Below are 20,600 nucleotides of genomic sequence, written 5' to 3' on the forward strand. Positions count from 1 at the left end.
AAACGTCGGACTTATTATTCTTTTCTCACAGATTGATATGGTAGTAAGTAACGTGAGATACAGCGTTTCTTCACTATACATGCAGTCCTTTAATTATTGTATGTACTCCCTCCATCCCAAAATATAAGGCGTCTAAGGGTTGGTCAAAAGTCAAACATTACAAACTTTGACCAAATATTTAGGAAAATATATTTACATCTACAATATCGAATGGACATATTAAGAAAATATACTTGATGGAGAATCTATTGATGTTGGTTTAGTATTGTAAATGTTTATATTTTTGTGTATAAACTTGATCAAACTTAAAAAACGTTGACTTTTGACTAATCCTTAGACGCCTTATATTTTGGGACGGAGGGAGTATATGCTTATGGTTAACAAACAATGTTGGACTCTCTTTGCATATCCTAAGATAATAAAAGGAAAAGGAAGAGATCATCTTGGAATTTGTATGTTTTTTTCAGAGCTATACTTCACGATGATTGTTGCCAAAGGCCCAGAGCTTTATATTTTTTGTGCCTCAAATTTGGTGGCAAAACAAATATGCAGCACCATCAGCCACTGCAGTCCGATGTCACCAGTGTGTTCAATTGTTGTATTGTAGTCTGAGGGAGGTGACCTGGTGTGGCGGGGATTTCGTCGACTGCCACCGGAGCGTCGTGCCATCACAATGCAGATGTGGAGTTGGTCCTGGTCCCCGTGCCCTGTGCATGTAATAACGAAAGGGATATCTTGTCTACCTTCTGAACTTACTAGGAGGCATCGGCGCGGCGACACGCCGCGCCCGTGACACGATGTCTGAAGAGCGATGACAAAGTTCAGTGTAGACTGGGAAATCTGAAACTAACTTTGGCAGATAAAATGTACTACTCTAATAGGTAACAACTATCTAGCTGTAGCACTGCCATACGTATACATGGTGGAGATTGTAACCATTCTGCGGGTTGCCGATTTGTATCTACACTGGGCTAAGCCAGATAACGTCTCTGCATGTTCTAGGAAAATTGTATAGTGGATGTAGCTAGTTTGAGGAGTGGAGGCTGAAGATTCTGAGTGGCTTTGCTGATGGTACCCAAATTAGCTGCGCGATTGTTGAGGCGGACGATCTAGGGTGTCAGTACTCTGCATGGTTGTCTTCGTCCTTCGGACAACAATATCAATGATTGCCACCTATGCTTGACAGTGCTGAAAAGTGATGGTGCTAGAAGGCTATTTCGTTCGTGAAATAGAGATTGGCTATTGGTGTTGGTACATCGCACTCGATCACTTATTTATAGAATTGAGTCACTAAAGCGTTATATTAGGCAATGATAATAAGACAGTAGATCACTACATAGCTACTTAGTGGATATCATGCTAAGACTGGTGCTGGTGTTCCTTTTTCTTCAAGCTGTCAGCTGGCATTGCGTAGTTGGAGGAGAGGGTGATGGTCAGTTCCATTGTTGGTGTGGGGAGGTTGTGAACTGGAGCGAGTTTTGCTTTGTCGTCGGGATCAAGCAGAGTTGGGAGGACAACAGCTGGACCGGGGCCTGCGTTCTCGTCAGTAGGGATCGAGGGCTCAACTTCATTGTCGAAGAGGGTGTCCGTAAGGTGTTCTGTTTTCTTCTTCCTTTGTCGTCAGCCTGTTGTTTTCTTCAAGAGTCCTCACCCATGAATGGAATTTGTTGTATTTTCTCTTAGTCCTGATAAGGAACAAAAGTTCAAAATCAGAATATCATTTATCTAAATCATATGTACATTTATTCTTGTGGCTTAGCCAATGGAAATGAAATGCTGTAAAATTAGCTCTGTAACTAAACATAACATCTGACAGTAAAACCAGGATACGAAAAAAAGATTTTCAGTTACAATTTGCTTCCGCCATTGAAAACTCCAGGTTTAAAAGCAACTATGATCATGCATGGAAATCAACAGTGGTATCTCAAATATACCTAATACAACCATTCGACTATTTCTTTAGGGGATTGTTTAATTTAGTCATTTAAAGGCCAACGGCCTAATCAGTAAACCACAGTTGAAATGCCATACAATTATATTGGAAATCCTGCATACAAATAATCTGCTCAAGACATGGTTGGTGTGAATCGAACATGTTCTTGAGCCAGAAGAACAATGCACACACTGCTAATTAAACTACACTATGGTTGTTGCCATGATATTCACACAATGACCAGGGTCTGATCATATACGTAGGAGCGCAACCCTATGTCTAAATGGGCTTAATGCCATTTCAGTGCCAACACATTGCACTCCTAATAATGCTAATATCTATGAGGATATGAGCACAAAATTTCCTCACTTTTCTAGTATTCTGTACGCTTTTTTTAAAACAACAATGCTATATAAAATTAACCCACTCAGCCCTTGATTGGTGTGAGAATCGATCATGGCCATCAACCAGAAAGACAACATACACACTGTTCAAGTGTCCTATAGTTGCCATGATCTTGTCGACATGTCCAGGGTCTCATTATTGGAAGGCAAATATATGTCTAAATGAGCTGAATATTATTTTAGTGCTAGCACATATTTTTGAGGAAATAATCACACAATTTCCTCAGTCTTGTATCTTACTGGTAGTGTGCAACTACAGATTTTCAGAGATAGTCACACGGATAAGGAAGAAGTACATACTTGTTTCTGGCTATGGTGCAAGCCATCCCGTCTTTCCTCTTCGCATTTGTCGACATCCGCCGAGACGCCCATCTAGAATATTCATCTTCCCCGCTGAGGCACCCTTAGGGCACCGATTGATCAATGAATGCAGACTTGGCCACCCACGGCGCCGCCGGAGTAGTGGGTGTGGGCGCCCCGAAGAGGAAGACCAACACCTCAGAAACATCCAGTGCTTTGTTCGAACAGGTTGTGCTTGGAGTTCAGAGTTTGAATTTGGCTGCATAAGAAATAGGATAGCATCAGAGACTACACATGAGCCTTTTATGAAACTTTTAGATATGTTTAACGACTGATGATTTTTAAGTTCCAACATACAGATCTACAGATATTTGCAGCATCTGCAACATACAGTTAAATTTGATTATTTGTTGTCTTTCTATTGCTGCTAAAGCCGCGGCTTGTCGCCGTATTCAGCCTTTTCCTGTCAGTAGAAATGATGTGATGCACTAAATTTCTTAGATTGGCCCAATCTACATTTCATCGGTGCCTAAATGCTTGCTACGTAATGATTCCATATACAACCGCTGCTTCAAGCCTCTCTTAAGCAATAACTCGCGTATGGAAGTGCAAAAGGAATTGTAAAAGCATCAATCATGCAAAAAGAAAAAATGAAGCTTATGCTCAACAGGTTCGAGTGTACTACACCACAATTAATGACCATCTTACTTTTCTGGTGCAGCAAAGAAAATCCACAAACCCAGACCAGGTGAACATTAGTAAACCAAAGTAAAAAAAAAAACAATCTCACACTGCTCCATGATATATGTTGCATCTAATCATTACTGAAACTGCTGTATATATAGGTTACCAAGAAAATATACCAACCACTGGTAATTCCACCAAAATGAAACAAAAAAAATGTTATTGAGCCTTTGCGTGAATATTGAAAAAGATAAATCTCAACTGTTTATCTATTTAGCAATGAAACAACTTCCCTTGAACACTACATGATTATTTTTCTTAGATCATGTAAACCTGAATATAGACAATCACATGGATACAGCTGTTGCTCGAGCGATAAAATTGAGAAGCCCATGGGAGTGTGAGACGTCAATGGGTTCTATATCTTGATCGGATGGTATGGAGAATCAATGTATGTAAGAAACAGTGTAGCGTGTGTTTTGCTTTCATCTTTGTAGCGCTCGTACATGCAAAAAGACATCTTCTTTTCATTCTTGTAGTTTCCACTGAATCTGATGCATTGTTTCATGCTTATGTAATGGAACCAGGACCATCACATTTCGTGTTTCAAGCTTATTAAGTACATTCAGTTACAGAGCATAAGAGCAATCTAGTAACCAATTTAATAATAAAATCACATGAAAGCTAAAAGCTTACCAAGAAAAGAGTAGAATTTTAAATGCAGCAAAAGTTTACACTAAATGACGGCTACAGGCTACCAACCCATGTCAAACTAAGAAAGATGGTGTTGCAGAACAATATAAAAATATCTAAGTATAAAGTACGAAAAGTATCGGAATGTACCTATGCAGATACACAAACCATCTGAACCAACCTATTATCAACTAAACTAACCTAGAAATGATAGAAAAACCAAATAACATAAATCTCCCATCTCCAGTTAAATCAGCCATCTGAACCTACGATGCCCCCTCCTTCAGAAAACCAATCCATGGACAATATATTTCAAATCACATAAACACATTTCTGAATTTCATTTCCACCTGACCACCTCTACTCGGCTTCACTGTCAAATGAGTTGGCCATTACCCGATGCTAGCAGCAGGAACAAACATATATTCCAGTTTGGACATTAACACACCATACTCATACATGAAAACCGCAAGAACAAATCATGAGCAATCCATGGATCAAGGGGAAAATGGCAACGCTGAGAGAAAATGGCAACGCGAGAGCTTGTACCTTGCTTAACTGCAGCTTGTTAAACATGTCCTAGAGAACCCTATAGTGGTGGATCATGTCCTTCTTCGCATCAAAATTCACCTGCAAAACGTCCCAAAATAAGCATCACGGTCATCTAAGACACTCCACTCTAAAACGATAAGGCATCAGATTTCCCTTTACAACCTTGTGCATCTTCACAACTCCAGGGTAAACTATATCGAGCAATCGGCTCTGCGCCGCCCATATAGCAAGGCAAAAGTCACCAGATCAAAATCAACACAAAATCTTGAACCATGCGTGCTCGCAGTGTATTGTCAATTTGCAATTGTCCTAACTCTTAGAATCCCACAAAAAAAACATGAAACAATCAGTTTTAGTTCTTATGAGCATAATACCGAACAGGTAGAAGGCATGAGCTCATACATAAGTAGACCAAAAAAAATTAAGGATCTGCACGGACTTATCCACCAAGGGAGAGAGGAAAGAGAAATCGTATGGCAGGAGGAGCAATAGTAGAGAGAGAGGAGCAGCGGCAACGGAAATCATAGAGAGCTGCTAGCGGCACAATGAGCGAAAGAAAGAAACAACAGCTGCGCATACAGAGAGAGAAGTGGAAGGGCGCACGCGGAGACAGTACCAGCAGAAGAACCACGACTCCGACCAACACCCCGCGCCGGGCTCGAAGAGCAGCTGTACGGCCACTGCGTGCTCCTCACAGGCGGGGATATGCATCGCCGTGCGGCCATCTAAGTCGCGGAAGTTGGGGTGGGCGCCGGCGTCGAGTAGCTCGCGTATTCCCTCCGCGTTTCCCTCGTGGGCCATGTATATCAACTTGAAATTTGCGATGCTGGCCGCTTTTTCTGACCCCTCCGCTCCGCCAGCGAGATAGTTGCCGCCGCCGGCGCCTCGGTCAGCCGCCATGACAGCTTTCTCACCCTAACCCCAGCGACCACCGGCGGCTCGGACGATGCCGTCTCCTCTGTTGATTGTTGATGTGCTTGGCTGGAAATCTGGAATCTATAGAAAATGTTGGAGACTTGGAGGTGCCGCCTCCTGCGGCGGACAGAACTTTAAGCGACGGAGAAGGCGTTCCGATCGTTCTGGTTCTCGAGCGTTCGGTCAAAGCGGTGGAAAACGGGAGAGGAAGCGACAGGGCAAACAACCGGTAGCCGGTCACCTTTCGGCCAATAAAAAAAGCAAAAGATGTAACCGAGCAGATAACTGAAGTGAAAAATAGCAACGCGTCGGGCGATGGTTGGACAAATGAGTGGATAATTTGCACATCTACAGTACTTAGATCATTATGAAGGGCCCTAAACTGATTGAAAATTATATAGGGTATAATGTCGTCATGTTTATTCAAGTTTTTATTCTTTTATATTTGCACTAGAAGACGGTCTTTTTTAGGATGGATCATGGACGTGCTCCAACATTTGTTGGAAAGGTGGATAAAGCTTTCGTGTACTAATATGCAATTTCTGGTGTACATTCTTTAAAAACCTGCATTTTCTTCAAGTGGACTGTTCTGAACATAGTCGTGTCTGTTGTGGAAATTCGTTCAGCTAGGATGAAGCTTACTTTTGTTTTGTTCTGCAGTGCTGGACAAAAACATGTCTTACGTGTGTACAACCGAATAATGTTTCAGTTTAGAATTGTGTGAGAAGTAAGATGGAATCAGTTGTTTGATATGGTAAGGTTGGCAACAACAATTAAATCACCCAAATAACCAATTAGATCGTGCATAGAGAGGCAAGTTCAGTTTCTTTTTCTTATTTTTATTTTCTTGTGGAGGAAGCAAGTTCGATCAGGCATATGATGCAACCATTGTATCCATGCGTTACCAATCACATGAGTAGGCTGACCGTGTCTCCGTTGTGGGGGTCGGCGTGGTAGCGATGGCCACTCTCAGCTGTCATGTGAGTCCATGGGATCGAAGGCCTTATCTGGACATGGCAACGGCGATAAATAATTGTGCAACCTTTTTTTGCAATCATGTTGCATATTTCAATATGTTTTTCACCTCTGAAGATCAACAATAGATTATTTCTATGTTCTAGAAATATCAACATAGCCTTGACTAATTGATCTGTGATTTCCCATGAAGGAGGTGAATATAGAGTTGGCATAACCCATTTTTTATATGCTTCTATTCAAAAAATTATCTTTATCCACTACAGAAAAGACAAAGTTGAATCTTTAATGTTTTTAGAATATAATTGATTACCAAGTATGCTTTTGAATATTATATATACATATCTTTCCTACACATGATTTTTTACTATAATATTTGTGAGGAGAGAAGATATTAAAAGGATCGTGGCAACGCACGGGCATTCAACTAGTTCCCATTAATATTTGATGGTAGATGATAGTTTTGAATTGAAAATGAACGGCTACAATAGTTCCATGGCGGGGAAGCTGGGAGGAGTGTGGTAAATTCAAATTCAAAACACTCACATCATAGTAGTAGAGATAAATTTTTGCATCGGTTTCGAAATATAGTATGAATCTCCACCCACAACAGTACAATTTAAATGTAATACTAGTAATAGCACAAGGATGCCAAGTAGCTCAGTTAGCTAGTCGTGCTTCGACTCGGAGACGAATGGCGTGGCACAGAGCCGCAACGGCGACTTGCGGCGGAGGCCAAGGCCATCCGCTTCCGTCATGTCCACCTCGGCGACACCCTCCGGCAGAGACCAGTCGAAGTGGTAGCAGAGTTGCACAAGCGCCATTTGCAAGACGGGGACCGCGTAGGAGATGCCTGGGCACATCCTCCGGCCGGCCCCGAACGGCAGAAACTCGTAGTCGCTGCCCATGAAATCGACGGCGCAATCTTCGAACCGCTCGGGCCTGAATTCCTCAGCGTCCTCCCAGTACCTTGAATCTCTCCCGATAGCCCACGCATTGACGATGATGCGCGAACCAGCCGGAATCATGTATCCGTCGACCTTACAAGCCTCGACGCTCTCCCTGGGCACCAGGAGCGGCACCGGAGGGTGCAACCTGAGGTTCTCCTTGATGACGAGCTTCAGGTAGGGGAGACCGCCGCTTGCCTCGATGTCGCTCTCGCTGATGGCCGCCTTGCCACGGAAGGCCTGCCGGATCTCTCCCTGCAGCTTGTCCATCACCCTCCGGTTCCTCATCAGCTCCGCCATGCCCCAGTCCAGCGACGACGCCAGCGTGCCAGTTCCAGCCACGAACATGTCGAGTATGACGCCCTTGATGCTGTTCGTCCTTAGGCTGAACCCTAGGCCGCCTTTCTCTTGTAGGCCGATGAGAACGTCGACGAGGTTCTCCTCGACGGCCGAGGCCGACGCGCCGCAACTAGCTCGGACGGCTTTCCTCTCTTCTAAAACCTCGTTCATGGTGGAGTCCACCGTCCTGTGGACATCCTCCAAGGTGCGGCGCATGCCGGTTGCTGTGGCGAGAACGGAGCGCAAGGTCGGGAAAAGGTCGGGGATTTTGAAGCCGCTGGCCAGAGCGACCCCGGACTTGATCGCCGACAGGAACTCTTGGGCGCTCTTCTTCCTCTGCCTTTTTCCGAAGGATGCCCGGGAGACGATGCCGATAGCTAGGCCATAGAAAGTCATGGTGACGTCTACCGGCGTCGATGGCCCGGCCGCATGGATGTCTTCTACCTGACTCCTCACCTGTACATTTACACAAGGGTCTCTGTGATGTACGGTATAAAGGACAAATACTAGCAGAATAAACTTTTGAAACCATGAAAAAAAATGCTTTTGGAACCATGAAAAAAATGCTTTTGGAACCATGAGCTTAATTCTGCCCACGTTGAACGAGGCGCTGAAGGTCTGAAGCAGCTTAAACTCGTCGCCCTGGAATTCTTGAACGTGGGTTTTACTTTGCGTCTCGGAATACGTACCAGCAGCAATTACTACCTCCGTTTCAAGGAATAAGGCGTCCTCGTTTTACGAGCTTTTTGTTTGACCAAGAATTACTTCAAATAGATAAACATTGTTTGTATGAAATTAGTATCATTAAAAAGTGTTTTTCAATACGAATCCAACGATACTATATACATATAACATAATCAAGATTTTGTTGCTAAAATTATATGGTCAAAGTTCGTCTTGGAATACGCGTGCGCCTTATTCCTTGAAACGGAGGTAGTATATACACTTGGCACCGTTTACTATTAATTACTCCGTATTTCACTCGCTGAGCTAGGCTGAAGCTGTCTGCGTACTTTCAACTTGTCTACGTATTACTTTTTGAGGAAGTTGATATTTTCTAGTGACCAGCAGCGTCATCACTACAGACGAAAAAATAGCATTTCTAGAGGAGCCTATGTCTTTCCAAGGATCTCGACTTGAGTTTCATCGTGATTCGTTCACAGTCAATACGACCAATCTCATATTCACATATATCATGTATTCTGCTAAAAAATTAATTTATTAATAATTTTAAGGATGATATCATCTCAATGGATTTGCATAAATTATTTTAAATTGTTAAAAGTCCACATCATTCTATTATTTGATAATTTTCCTATGATGTGACAGTTCCAAAAATATTTTCAAATATGTTTCACAAATATTGAAAATTTATGTGCAGGAAACTTCTATTATACTTAAACATGCATGTCACGTCAACATGTAAATATGTTAAATTAGTTTAGTTTCAAAATTCAAGTTTCAACCTTCTTCGATCCGTGTCCAAGATTGATCTTGTTTTGAAAATTATATCACCATGATCTCAAATAAAAAAAAAGAGATAAAAAATTTTGGACCTTTGGTTCAAAACATAAATAGCATGTTTGTGGGTGGATAGAAAGATTGCGCTTTTACCTCCAGACATACCCTTTCGCTCACTTACACCTAGGTACATGCCGGCGTTATCATATGTCATGGAGTGAGAAGGTAGATGGGTAGATTTGTTGAATTTCTGTATATCTACGTCGTGCCTTTGTCTGGGATTACAAAATGAGAAACAAAGTACCCCTACCCTAGCACGAATCCTAGGAAATGAATGAGTGGTTGAACAATGATCAGCAAGCACCGACACCACTAGAAAATTTGTGTTCCACTACGCACCATCTCATGATCACCAGGGCCAAGCACTACGCGAAAACTTGTTGTTGCCGTGCGACAGATCGCACGGCAAAGATCCTTTTTTGCCCGGTAAAGGCTTTTTCCCGTAGTGAAGCAGATGCAAATCACTTGAATGATTCACCGCCTGCTACTTGTTCTAATTCATCCTCAACTGACACCATCTTGAATGATTCTTTGTCATGAAACACCAAACCCTAACCTCGTTGGAGTTGGCAACATCACTGCTGGAGCCTCATTGGAGAAGAGGAATGTGAAGCATTTTTTTTTTACTGGAGGCTCAAGCGAGTCGGACTTTAAACTTGTTAAGCTTCATGCACTAGCCACTTGAACCAAAAGTCCGAACTGATGGAAAGGGCTAGGCAATCCACATATACACTTCACAACACCTCCACTCGCGTGTGACGGAAGAAGAGAAAGTCAACACGTGAAAGAAGAAGATCACACCGAAACAGCGGTGGCTATAGAGGGGGGCAACAACAATTTTTAGGCTTAATTGCGAAAGCCATGTGAAAACCAGGATTTGAACTCAAGACCTAGGGCTCTGATACCATGTTAAGCTTTATGCACTAGCCACTTGAACCAAAAGTCCGAACTGATGAAAAGGGCTAGGCAATCCACATATACATTTCACAACAAAACTAATAAAGCCAAGGACCAGCAGATGGGACCACTCAAGCAGATGCAAATTCGGAGCGCTTCATGTGAATAGGAATCATCCACAAATCATTCAAGGTATACACTTTTTGCAAGAAATTCTCAATCGGACCTAGTAAAACTTATCCTAATGTGTATCTACCAATTTTTATCATACAAATTAAGTCAAGAGGTTTGGGCTATAATAATCTCTCAGTTACCCTAGGATCCGGTGCTCTCTGTACCAATTTTCCTGCTTTGACGTTAGCGAATGATTGCGATCGTATGCGGACCCATGTAGTCAGGGTACGTAGAATTAAAACTGGCACAAATCAAGACTGACATTCCTAGTATAGTATGTGTGTAACTGTGTATGCAGCTCTTTGGTGATGACGGACAAATGGACGATCCATACCTCCTCCTCCCTGATGTGCCGGAAGGAAAGGACACGGCTGGGGCTCAGTATCTCGGCGGTGCAGAGCTGTCGGAGCTTGCGCCAGTAGGTGCCGGAGGGCGAGAAGAGGATGTCGGCACAGTCGTAGAGCACGATCTCCCCGGCGAGGAGCCTGGGGCGGGTGGCGAAGCTGGCGTCGTGCGTCCTGAGCACCTCGCGGGCCATCTCCCTCGACGACACAACGACGAGAGGGGTCTCCCCGAGCTGGAGCATCATGAGCGGGCCGTGGACGGCGGCGAGGTCCCTGAGGGCGCGGTGCGGGAGCAGGTTCAGCAGGTGGTGCATGCTGCCGATCACAGGAAGCTTCCACGGACCAGGTGGTGTCCTCGCTCTCGGCCGGAGGGAGAGCTTAAGGATCTGGAGTAGCACCACCACCACGACGGAGACAAGTAGAGATTGGCACAAGAGATCGGCCATGGCTGTTCAGCGAGCTGATGCGTGCATTTGGGTTGTCAGGTGTATACACACATATATAACCTGTGGAAACGGGTTGTCAGGTGTATACACACATGTATTTTCGGTAGAAGGGTGCATGTGCACTCCATTATGAAAAATTCTAAAAAGTGTTATTTCAAAGTTTCAGATTTATTTTTTAAAATGCACGCATGTATATCCTATGTCGACACTTATTTGTGCAAATTTTGGCATAAAGAACGACCATATATGACCTCTACATATAAATGTGAAAATAAAATTCCCTATTTCTATGAACAGTACATACACAATTGTATTTCCCGTGAAAACTTACACGAGTAAATATCGACATAATACACGTACCCAAACTCATTCTGGTATTTTCCGTGGAAACAGCACCTAATTTGGGCATATACGGGCAGTAGATAGAATATCTATTGTCATTGCATGCGGGCGGACTTTGTTTCGTGGCGATGATGACTTTCCTTCTTTCTTTTTTTTGAGGGTGATGACTTTCCTTCTTGAATTAATCCTAAGTCTTATCTCAGTTCTCACGTAAGTACTGGCTGCGAATTACCGCGATGCCGTCCATCCCATGCTGCTGACGTTTTCCTCTTTCGTTGATTCTAGCTAGCTTGTTCATTCAAATGAGATTCAATTGATTAAGGGAGACCTTGCGTGACGAATCAAACGGGCCGTTAATACAGAACTTTGACTTTACACTGCCTGAACTAGCAACTTAGTCAACGATAGGCCAAGTCAAAGGTCACGGGGCTTCATTTGCGCCATTTATTACCGCAAACAGTTGCCGTTTCTCATGCAACCTGAACTAGTTACTAGATTTCAGTTTTAGCGGATCATATATAGATCGGCTTTGAGTTGTCTGGTGGCTTTCATCGATCGCGACCTGCGTTTGAATCTCTGACCACATCATCGACTCGTCACCCACAACTTCAACGAGCGTGGGGAGGCAGCGTTCAAGTGCTGATTTTCCGGCTGAACTTCAGCACACAGCCCACACAGGAGCCATGATGTTGTAGCCGCCCTGCTGGCCAAGGGGCACATGTTTACCGCCAACAATCACGCACACGGAAGAGAAGAAACAATGTGTGTGGTTTAGAGCACCTCCACTCGTCTCCCCGACGAGGCTCCCAAGCGACGTTTTTTTCCATCCGGACGGCGTAAATCGGCCCAGTCGCGCCCCCGGTACCTCGTTTTCGTCCGGATTTGGCCCTTCATCCATCCGGCGAGCCCACGCCATCCCCGGTCCTCCGGGGCGCGCTCGGGGACTCCGGACGAAAGATTTTGGCGCGAAACATTGTGTGGACCCGCGTAGTCGGCGACAGGAAAACCAAATCCTGTCGATTTTCCCTCCAATTTGCTTGCATATCCCGTCTACCTCGTCGACTGCTGCTGCTTCGTCGTCGACTGCCGCAGCCGCTTCGGCCACGGCGTGTGAGGAAACTAGTCCGTCGGACACCGCCGTGCCGGCCGGGACTGCCGATGAGCCTGTTTCCGTGTAATTTCCCTCCGATCGTCGATCTGTGGCTGATCCTTTTGCTCCTTTTGCCGATCAACTGGCCGTACTTGTAGCGCGGGACGACGCTTTGTTTGAATTTAAACTATGTCCGCCGAACTCCGGGTGGACGACTGGAAATACGGTACTCCCCACGACTTTATTTCGGCCAATCTGGCGGTTGTTTCGTCCGGATTTCGCCGTGGGGAGCGCCAACGAGTGGAGATGCTCTTAGAACATAAATCTCGCCCACTACTTTCATCCCAAATTTAAGACTTATTCTCCCTCCGTTCCTTTATATAGTGCCTATAGATTTTTGGCATTTGTTTCAGAATATAAGGTTCTAGAGTAGCTTTTTTTCAATTACCCCTCCCCGTTCAGCTCCCAAATCGTTCAGCTCCCAAAAATTGTTATGGTAAGTTAGAAATATATGGATTTACCAAATTTTACGTTGATCTCAACTCGTTCAGCAAGGGGTCTTGTGTAAAAAATACTCTTGCGCTAATTTCCGTGCTAAAAAACAATAGGCACTATAGAATGGAACAGAGGGAGTATTATTTTTAAAAAGTCAAACAGTATCAAGTTTGACTAAGTTTTTACCAAAAAACAATTAACATCCAAAATACAAAATCAATATCACACTACAGGAAATCGTCAAGGTGCCGACAGCTATCGGTGCCATCGGTACAAGTCCCGAACAGGTCATGCCACAAAAAGGTGGTTGGCACATAAACGCCACCGTTGGCACATGCTAATGGGGTGGGGGGGAGGAGGCGTCGGCACAGGGTCTCCACGCGTGATTGTGAGGCGACGCCGTGAAATTTTCCCCTCTATCCTTATGCCTTTTTCCCTCCACACACCCCTTCTCCCCGTGGATCACCTTCTGCATACGACTCGGGAAAAATGTATAACCTATCAAAATGATCGTCTCAAAAAGTTACATCTGAATTCATTAGGCTTTACCCGGTTGCTATTTTTTAGATTCTCAAACTACCAAAGGGAAATATGAAACCAGGAAGATTTTAGTTTTTGCCAAAAATTCAGGATTTTTTTAAAATAAAACTAATAATTGCATTCTCCATAAAGATTATTATTACTTAATTAATTTTTATTTAAATAATTGTTTAAAAATCAAAATAATAAAGAGTTGTGATATCACGGTCTAAGGGTTAGTAGGATTGATATGGTAGTACTATCAACAAGGTCTCGTTTCTTTCGTGGAAGCTCAACAGACAAAAACGAAGAAGTTAAATGTGCTAGGGTTAGAGTAGTGTGAGAATGGGTGACCAATTGGAAAGTTTGACCATAAATGTAACTTTACCTAAGATTAAGTGTAGATAGAATTAAAATGATCCATGTGGGAGATTAAAAAATTATTTTTTTTACCAAAATTCGAGCCAGAATTACCAAACGGCCATTAGTTCTATACTGATGGCTAGGCTGTGCCTACGGCAAATGGGCTTGTGCTGAGGCCATATTGTTCTGACGGCCACCGTCGACACATCCTATGCAAGTCATTGACACCTTGACTGGTTTCCGTAGTGTCATTAGATAGATAATGAAACATAGTTTCGTACGATGTCTGCAAAATATTATATTTTTTGATACATTCTTCTAAAAATTTAGTCAAACTTTACTTGGTTTGATTTAAAAAAAAAGCTTTAAATTTTAGGATGGAGTACATATCTTGCTTTTACCCTATTACCTACATGAAGATAAGAAACCATGTGCACGTTTGAGAACATAAATTGACAACTTAAACCTCTTTATTCATTGCTAATAAGAGTTACATCACTTAACATAAGAGGAATAATATATGTGTGCAACATGGTTTAGAAATCACTTGCACGTGCGATATAGATGGCACACGAGTAAAAACTACCAACCTTGTATGATACGCTACGCACTGTTCGGTTACGTAGGAGAAATTCATGCAAAACAAGCCGCGCACGTTATGGTAGGTTTACAGAAGTGTGATTGCTTACTAGGGTGTTTTTAAAGATAATTATGTCCATTAAATAATTTCAGCTATACTTTAAATTTGTTTTTTTTTTCATTTAAACAATACTAGAATGTACTAAAATAGTTGGGAACAACTTGAAACTAGTTCACAACCTTTCTGGTATGGACGTATGGTATAGCGTATATACAAAATATAACAAAATATATCGCAATTTGCTTAACAGGCAACCCCTTTTTATTCATTTAAAAATAGGAAACTAAAATTATTCCACAACAAGATGCGGTTTTAATTGGTATGCAGCAAATTTGAAGTCATAAACATGGTCCTTATGGTTGCTTTCCATTAAAATTTCATTTGATGAGTGAAGCGTGTATTTTTTAATTGTGTCAAGATAATATTTTGGTGCAACACTTTATACACGTAATATGACTCTCTATCAAGTTTAGGATTTTCAAGTAGTCTTTTTTACATACTATATTAATTTATTCAAAATGCCATGCAAATACAAGTCATAATTTTCAACAAACAAACAATTGAATTTTCATCTTCTGATCGATGGATCTTCGCAACATTTGCACATAGGTGCATAAATATATTTTCATGATTTTCTAATCCATATTTCACATATATGTGGCTCATATTTCAATTACTTCAATAAATTTACGCAAATAAATTTAAACAATAGAATGTGATTGGTTGTTGGATTTTTTTTGGATTTCTTACGCAAACTTATAAATATGATATAGAGAATGTGTAAAATATATAGATATAATTATGAAAAAATATTTTTAAATTTTTTGTTATGAAACTTCTGGTATACATGGTGTGTGTGTATGGGCGGGGGAGGGGGACACACGATTATGCATACTAGAATGGATGGGCGCGGCGGCACGCGTGCCTACTATGTAATACGATAGTTGTAATAATTTTTAAAACCACACTTGAATTGATAAAAGTAATGAATATTTTATTGTTTAAGCAATGCAATTTAAGATGGTTGGTAATGAAATCTGATACAGAATACACTCAAATCATGTGCATAAAAGGTTGATCTCAAGGGTCAAGTAAATAAGCGGGCATCAAAGAGACACAAAAATTTAGTCTAATAATAATAACTGGTACTGCATATTGATCATCATGCTACAATGGATGATCAATTTGATCAATTGGTAATCTCAGAGAGTAAAATACAGGAGAACTGTTATATACATAGAACTTAAGCGATAGCATGGATAGCTATACTGATGAACAAAAAGTTATTTCACGTTGATCTCTAAGTATGATGGTCATGGATCTTCTTGCATCAATTGTACCTGAAGATGGTAACTTTAAGCGTTGAATCTGCAATGTAGTCAAAGACCAAAGTATCATCTTCTACAATGTCAATGCAAGCTCTGCAAATTTGATTCTACATCAGCATGTGCAGCTATGCTTCTGGTAGGTACTTTATATCTGGTCAAAATCTTTACTGAATAAATTAGCCCAAGTAAGAAATATAGTGGGGCTGATTATACCTTCTAGTGTGCAATCTTATGTATCTTTGGTAATCCACTGGCCATGCATAACAGAACACTACCTAGCAACACGTTGATCCTTCACTGCCACCGCTTGGACAGCGGGGGTACCGAGGCTGTGGCGAGCTGGAGCGCCTCCAGGCAATCCGCAGCTCTGGCGCCCATCCATGTCTAGATCAGGACAAAGGACTCGACTTACGATCCTGTCACCGAGGATGACAAAACCGTGTCCATCGACCGCCTCCACGAAGACCCCGTAGCCTTCATCATCGACAATTACGGCCATAGGGACGACTGAACCGACAAAGCCCAGGCTTCAGTTTAGTTTCGAAACACCAAAACCAAAAGTATACATGCAAGCATTTCACTACGCAGGGGCACCACATCAGTTCTAATTTACAAGACATGGTAGTATGCAAGTAAATTAGTTAATTAGCATGTAATAAGCTCACATCGTACACCCCCACAACTATAGCTGAAACTGAAGCTACGACTTCCTATTGGCTGGTCTCAAAATAGTATATTCTACCATTACTGAACTCTTCATCCTTCAACACACATGCCAAGAAAATGTTAAATGTAGATAGCAACGGTAGCTAAATGAGTTTATAACTTCATCCATATAGCATAAATCTGAGGTTCTTTTCTTTCCCGTTCTAATTTTATATTACCCCTTTATGATTTAAAATCATGACACGGGGGAAAAGAAGAGTCCATTTAGTCAGAGAATTACTGAATTTTGGTGTTATCACTTTACTTCCAAAGAAACAGGATGTGATCCAGATTCAGCAATATAGGCCTATTTGCCTTCTGAATGTTTGTTTCAAAATCTTCACTAAAGTAGCTACCAATCGTATTACGGGGATTGCCCCCAAAGTAATAAAACCTACTCAGTCCGCATTTATGCCGGGCCGTAACATTCTGGAGGGGGTGATGATTTTACATGAAACTATCCATGAATTACATAGTAAAAAAATGGATGGTGTTCTCTTTAAAATTGATTTTGAGAAGGCATACGATAAGGTAAAATGGTCCTTCTTGCAACAATCGCTGCGAATGAAAGGTTTTGCAACTGGCTGGTGTAAGTTAATTGAATCTTTCATGCATGGAGGAAGTGTTGGTGTTAAAGTAAATGACGACATTGGTCGCTATTTTCAAACAAAAAAAGGTGTCAGGCAGGGTGACCCATTATCTCCAATGCTTTTTAATATTATAGCAGACATGCTTGCTATTTTAATTGAAAGAGCAAAGGAGGATGGTCAAGTAGGTGGTCTCATTCCTCATCTTGTTGAGGGTGGAATCTCTATCCTACAGTATGCTGATGATACAATTCTCTTCTTAGAACACGATTTGCAAAAGGCGGTAAATATGAAATTAATTCTATGTTTATTTGAAGAACTATCGGGCCTCAAGATTAATTTTCACAAAAGTGAGCTATTCTGTTTCGGGAAGGCTAAAGAGGAAGAACAACAATATAAACAAATTTTTGGATGTGATATTGGGGCTTTCCCATTCAGATACTTGGGAATCCCTATTCATTATAGGAAGCTTAAAAATTCAGATTGGTACCCAGTAGAGACCCGGTTTGAAGGAAAATTGGGATGCTGGAAAGGAAAATTACTATCGTATGGCGATAGATTAGTACTTATCAATTCTGTCTTAACAAGTCTTCCAATGTTCATGTTATCTTTTCTAGAAATACCCGTCGGGGTAAGGAAGCGTCTTGATTTCTATAGATCTAGATTCTTCTGGCAATCGGACGAAGATAAGAGAAAATATAGGCTCACAAGATGGAATATAATTTGCCGACCAAAGGATCAAGGAGGTTTAGGTATTGAAGTCCTTGAACTCAAAAATAAATGTTTACTGAGTAAATGGCTCTTTAAATTACTTAATGAGGAAGGGATGTGGCAAGAATTACTACATAACAAATACCTAAGCCAAAAAACACTTGCAGAAGTACAAGCAAAACCGACTGATTCCCCCTTTTGGAAGGGGCTCATGCGGATAAAAAACAATTTTTTTACTAAAGGATATTTTAAAATTGGTAATGGTACATCGACAAGATTCTGGGAAGATAATTGGTTAGGGGAATCCTCGTTAGCTAGTCAGTACCCATCTTTATATAATATTGTGAACCATAAGAATGTGTTGGTGGCTCACGTATTAGCACACGTACCACTGAATATTGGTTTCAGACGTGTACTATCTGGTAATAAGTGGACAGCGTGGTTACACTTATGCCAAAGATTAATGATGGTTAATTTAAATAATGAACCAGACTGTTTTATGTGGAAGCTAACAACTAATGGGTTGTTTACAGTCAAATCTATGTATGAGGATCTTATGAATGATCATACAACGTACTTGCGGAAATATCTTTGGAAGATGAAAATCCCCCTAAAAATTAAAATTTTTATGTGGTTCCTAAGTAATAAGGTGCTATTAACAAAAGATAATCTAGAAAAGAGACAATGGAATGGGTGTACTAAATGTGTTTTTTGCGGAGAACAAGAGACGGTGGAACACTTATTCTTATCGTGTCCCTTTGCTAAACTAATATTGCGAACTGTTAATTTCACTAATAATCTCCCTCCACCAACCAATATTACAAATATGTTTGGAAATTGGTTAAACGGTGTTGACAAACAATCCAAGGTTTTAATTCGCATTGGCGTATCAGTCTTATGTTGGTCAATATGGAGATGCCGCAATGATATAATTTTTAACAACAAGAAAAATTTCAATTTTTTACAGGTGATCTTCTCCATGGTGCATTGGATCCAACTCTGGGCTCTCCTTTCACCGCAAGAGCAACAGGATGTCATGGCTTCTGGATGCACACGGCTCCAGATGGTCGCTCAGGATATCTTGTGCCGGGCTGGCTGGCAGCATATTAGTCGACTAGAGGATGCTTAGTCACTTTGTGCTGTTTTCCTTTTTTCGCTGGTTGATTTTTGTATCAACTTTAAGCGAACCTTGAGATGTAATAAGTACTTCTGAACAAAATATGCTGGATGTTAATAAAAGGCTGTGTGCATCATCACGATGCAGAAGCCGGGTTTATCCCTTTTCAAAAAAAAACTATTTGTGCTCTTTGACATAAATTTACCTAGGTTGCTTGAGGATGACCAAATTTAGTTGGGGATAATGATCTACTAATTTATCCTTCTTTCTTGCCTACCCTGGTTCTACCTTTGCTCTGCTTCCCCACCTCTAATCCGGCTACTGTCCATGAGAGCTATTCCATGTCCCAGATGAAATTTAGCTGCCTGGCTTTCACCACAAATATGCAGAAACCTTCTCAAATTCTTAGAGAAGGAATAGCTAGGACTTAGGAATTGATTTATGTTATCATCATAACAGACTCCCATTTCTAATGAAAAAAGTACAAAAACAGATTGCCTTTAATTCATTGTTATAGATATCTACATGATGTCGTACCAACAACCTAGGATGTGCACTGAATTCACCTTCTGTATTTAGAGCAAAAAATGATCTTATTCCTCACCGAAGAAATAGCCCAGATCTAATTGCAAAAGGAGACACATCACTTGGCTATGGTAAGCCAGACTACTATTCTTATGGCACCAGGAAACCATCTATGTTTAAACAGCTGGTGACCAATTGAAGGTATCAAAATTTGTGATAGGGAGATAAATCCCAGAAGAGATGGTAATGTCTATAGTTTGATCCCATTGTGAAACCAGGTCATCAAGCAAAATGCAATCAAAAAGCAAAGGTTTAGCTAGTTCGCGTTGAACTAAGATGAGGCACATCTTATAATAAAAATGTCAGGTTTATGTGAAATAGGAACCACTGTAGGAAATGAGAAGTTCCTAGAGCCTAAATATGAAATAGCAATCAATATTTGTATTTTTTCCCAACACTCCGTGTATACGCTTTCTATAACATGTGCTTTCGTATAGATAAGAGTGAAACTTATTTAACGGATCATACAATTTTTAGAAATCATTCATGGCTAGAAATATTCATGGCTAACAGAAAAAGCAACATATTACGTTCGGTTCGTCTAGCAAATAGAGAGCTTAAATATCATATTTATTTGTTTGATCTATAAATTGATTCCTTGTAACAACAGGCTCAAGAGCTGAATTACTAATTAATTCAGTTATCCGCAAGAATTAGAAAAGGTAAATATGCCTGTTATTTCTGATGTTCGTTTTTACAAAAATACCTCGCAACAGTGTTACATGAAAATTATGCAGTAGGTCAATGAATTTTATCCAATGAGCAGAAAATAAAAGAAATTACTAATTGGTTTATGAGGAAATACATGTGTACTATGAACTCCAGATTCCTTGGTATAGAGCCTTCCAAGGTTTCTCCCCTGTAGTGGCATGAGTAAACAGTAGCTATTCCTAAGAAGGAAAACTGAAGCGAAGACCCTTTATGTAACCTCTACCAGGCGATCTGCCATGGCGAAGAACATAATTCGTACACAATTCCTCCAGCCTCTCTATCT

The 20,600-nt window shown here is 41.3% G+C and overlaps 2 protein-coding genes across 4 annotated transcripts; both read right to left on the minus strand.

Annotated features, from left to right (window-relative positions):
• Window positions 1-1,186: 1,186 nt before the first annotated feature.
• Window positions 1,187-5,642, minus strand: LOC127326114 (serine/threonine-protein kinase 12). 3 transcript variants are annotated; one of them, XR_007867618.1, is made up of 5 exons: window positions 5,183-5,628; window positions 4,729-4,881; window positions 4,564-4,644; window positions 2,638-2,896; window positions 1,187-1,685 (listed from the first exon to the last, which is right to left on the minus strand). XR_007867618.1 is itself a non-coding variant. In XM_071819097.1 (4 exons), the coding sequence occupies exons 1-2, from the start codon at window positions 5,464-5,466 to the stop codon at window positions 4,641-4,643; spliced, it is 288 nt and encodes a 95-aa protein (XP_071675198.1). In that variant the 5' UTR covers window positions 5,467-5,642; the 3' UTR covers window positions 1,187-1,685; window positions 2,638-2,896; window positions 4,564-4,640. The 3 variants fall into 3 exon arrangements, 1 of the variants encoding a protein (XP_071675198.1); XR_007867620.1 differs by having other exon boundaries at window positions 4,729-4,776; window positions 5,183-5,625; XM_071819097.1 differs by lacking the exon at window positions 4,729-4,881 and having other exon boundaries at window positions 5,183-5,642.
• Window positions 5,643-6,944: 1,302 nt separating this feature from the next.
• LOC127326111 (premnaspirodiene oxygenase-like) lies at window positions 6,945-11,156 on the minus strand. Its single transcript, XM_051352971.1, has 2 exons — window positions 10,669-11,156; window positions 6,945-8,198 (listed from the first exon to the last, which is right to left on the minus strand). The coding sequence occupies exons 1-2, from the start codon at window positions 11,122-11,124 to the stop codon at window positions 7,125-7,127; spliced, it is 1,530 nt and encodes a 509-aa protein (XP_051208931.1). The 5' UTR covers window positions 11,125-11,156; the 3' UTR covers window positions 6,945-7,124.
• Between the last annotated feature and the right edge of the window lie 9,444 nt (window positions 11,157-20,600).

Source organism: Lolium perenne, chromosome 4 (genome assembly GCF_019359855.2).
Source record: "Lolium perenne isolate Kyuss_39 chromosome 4, Kyuss_2.0, whole genome shotgun sequence".
Classification (NCBI taxonomy): domain Eukaryota; kingdom Viridiplantae; phylum Streptophyta; class Magnoliopsida; order Poales; family Poaceae; genus Lolium; species Lolium perenne.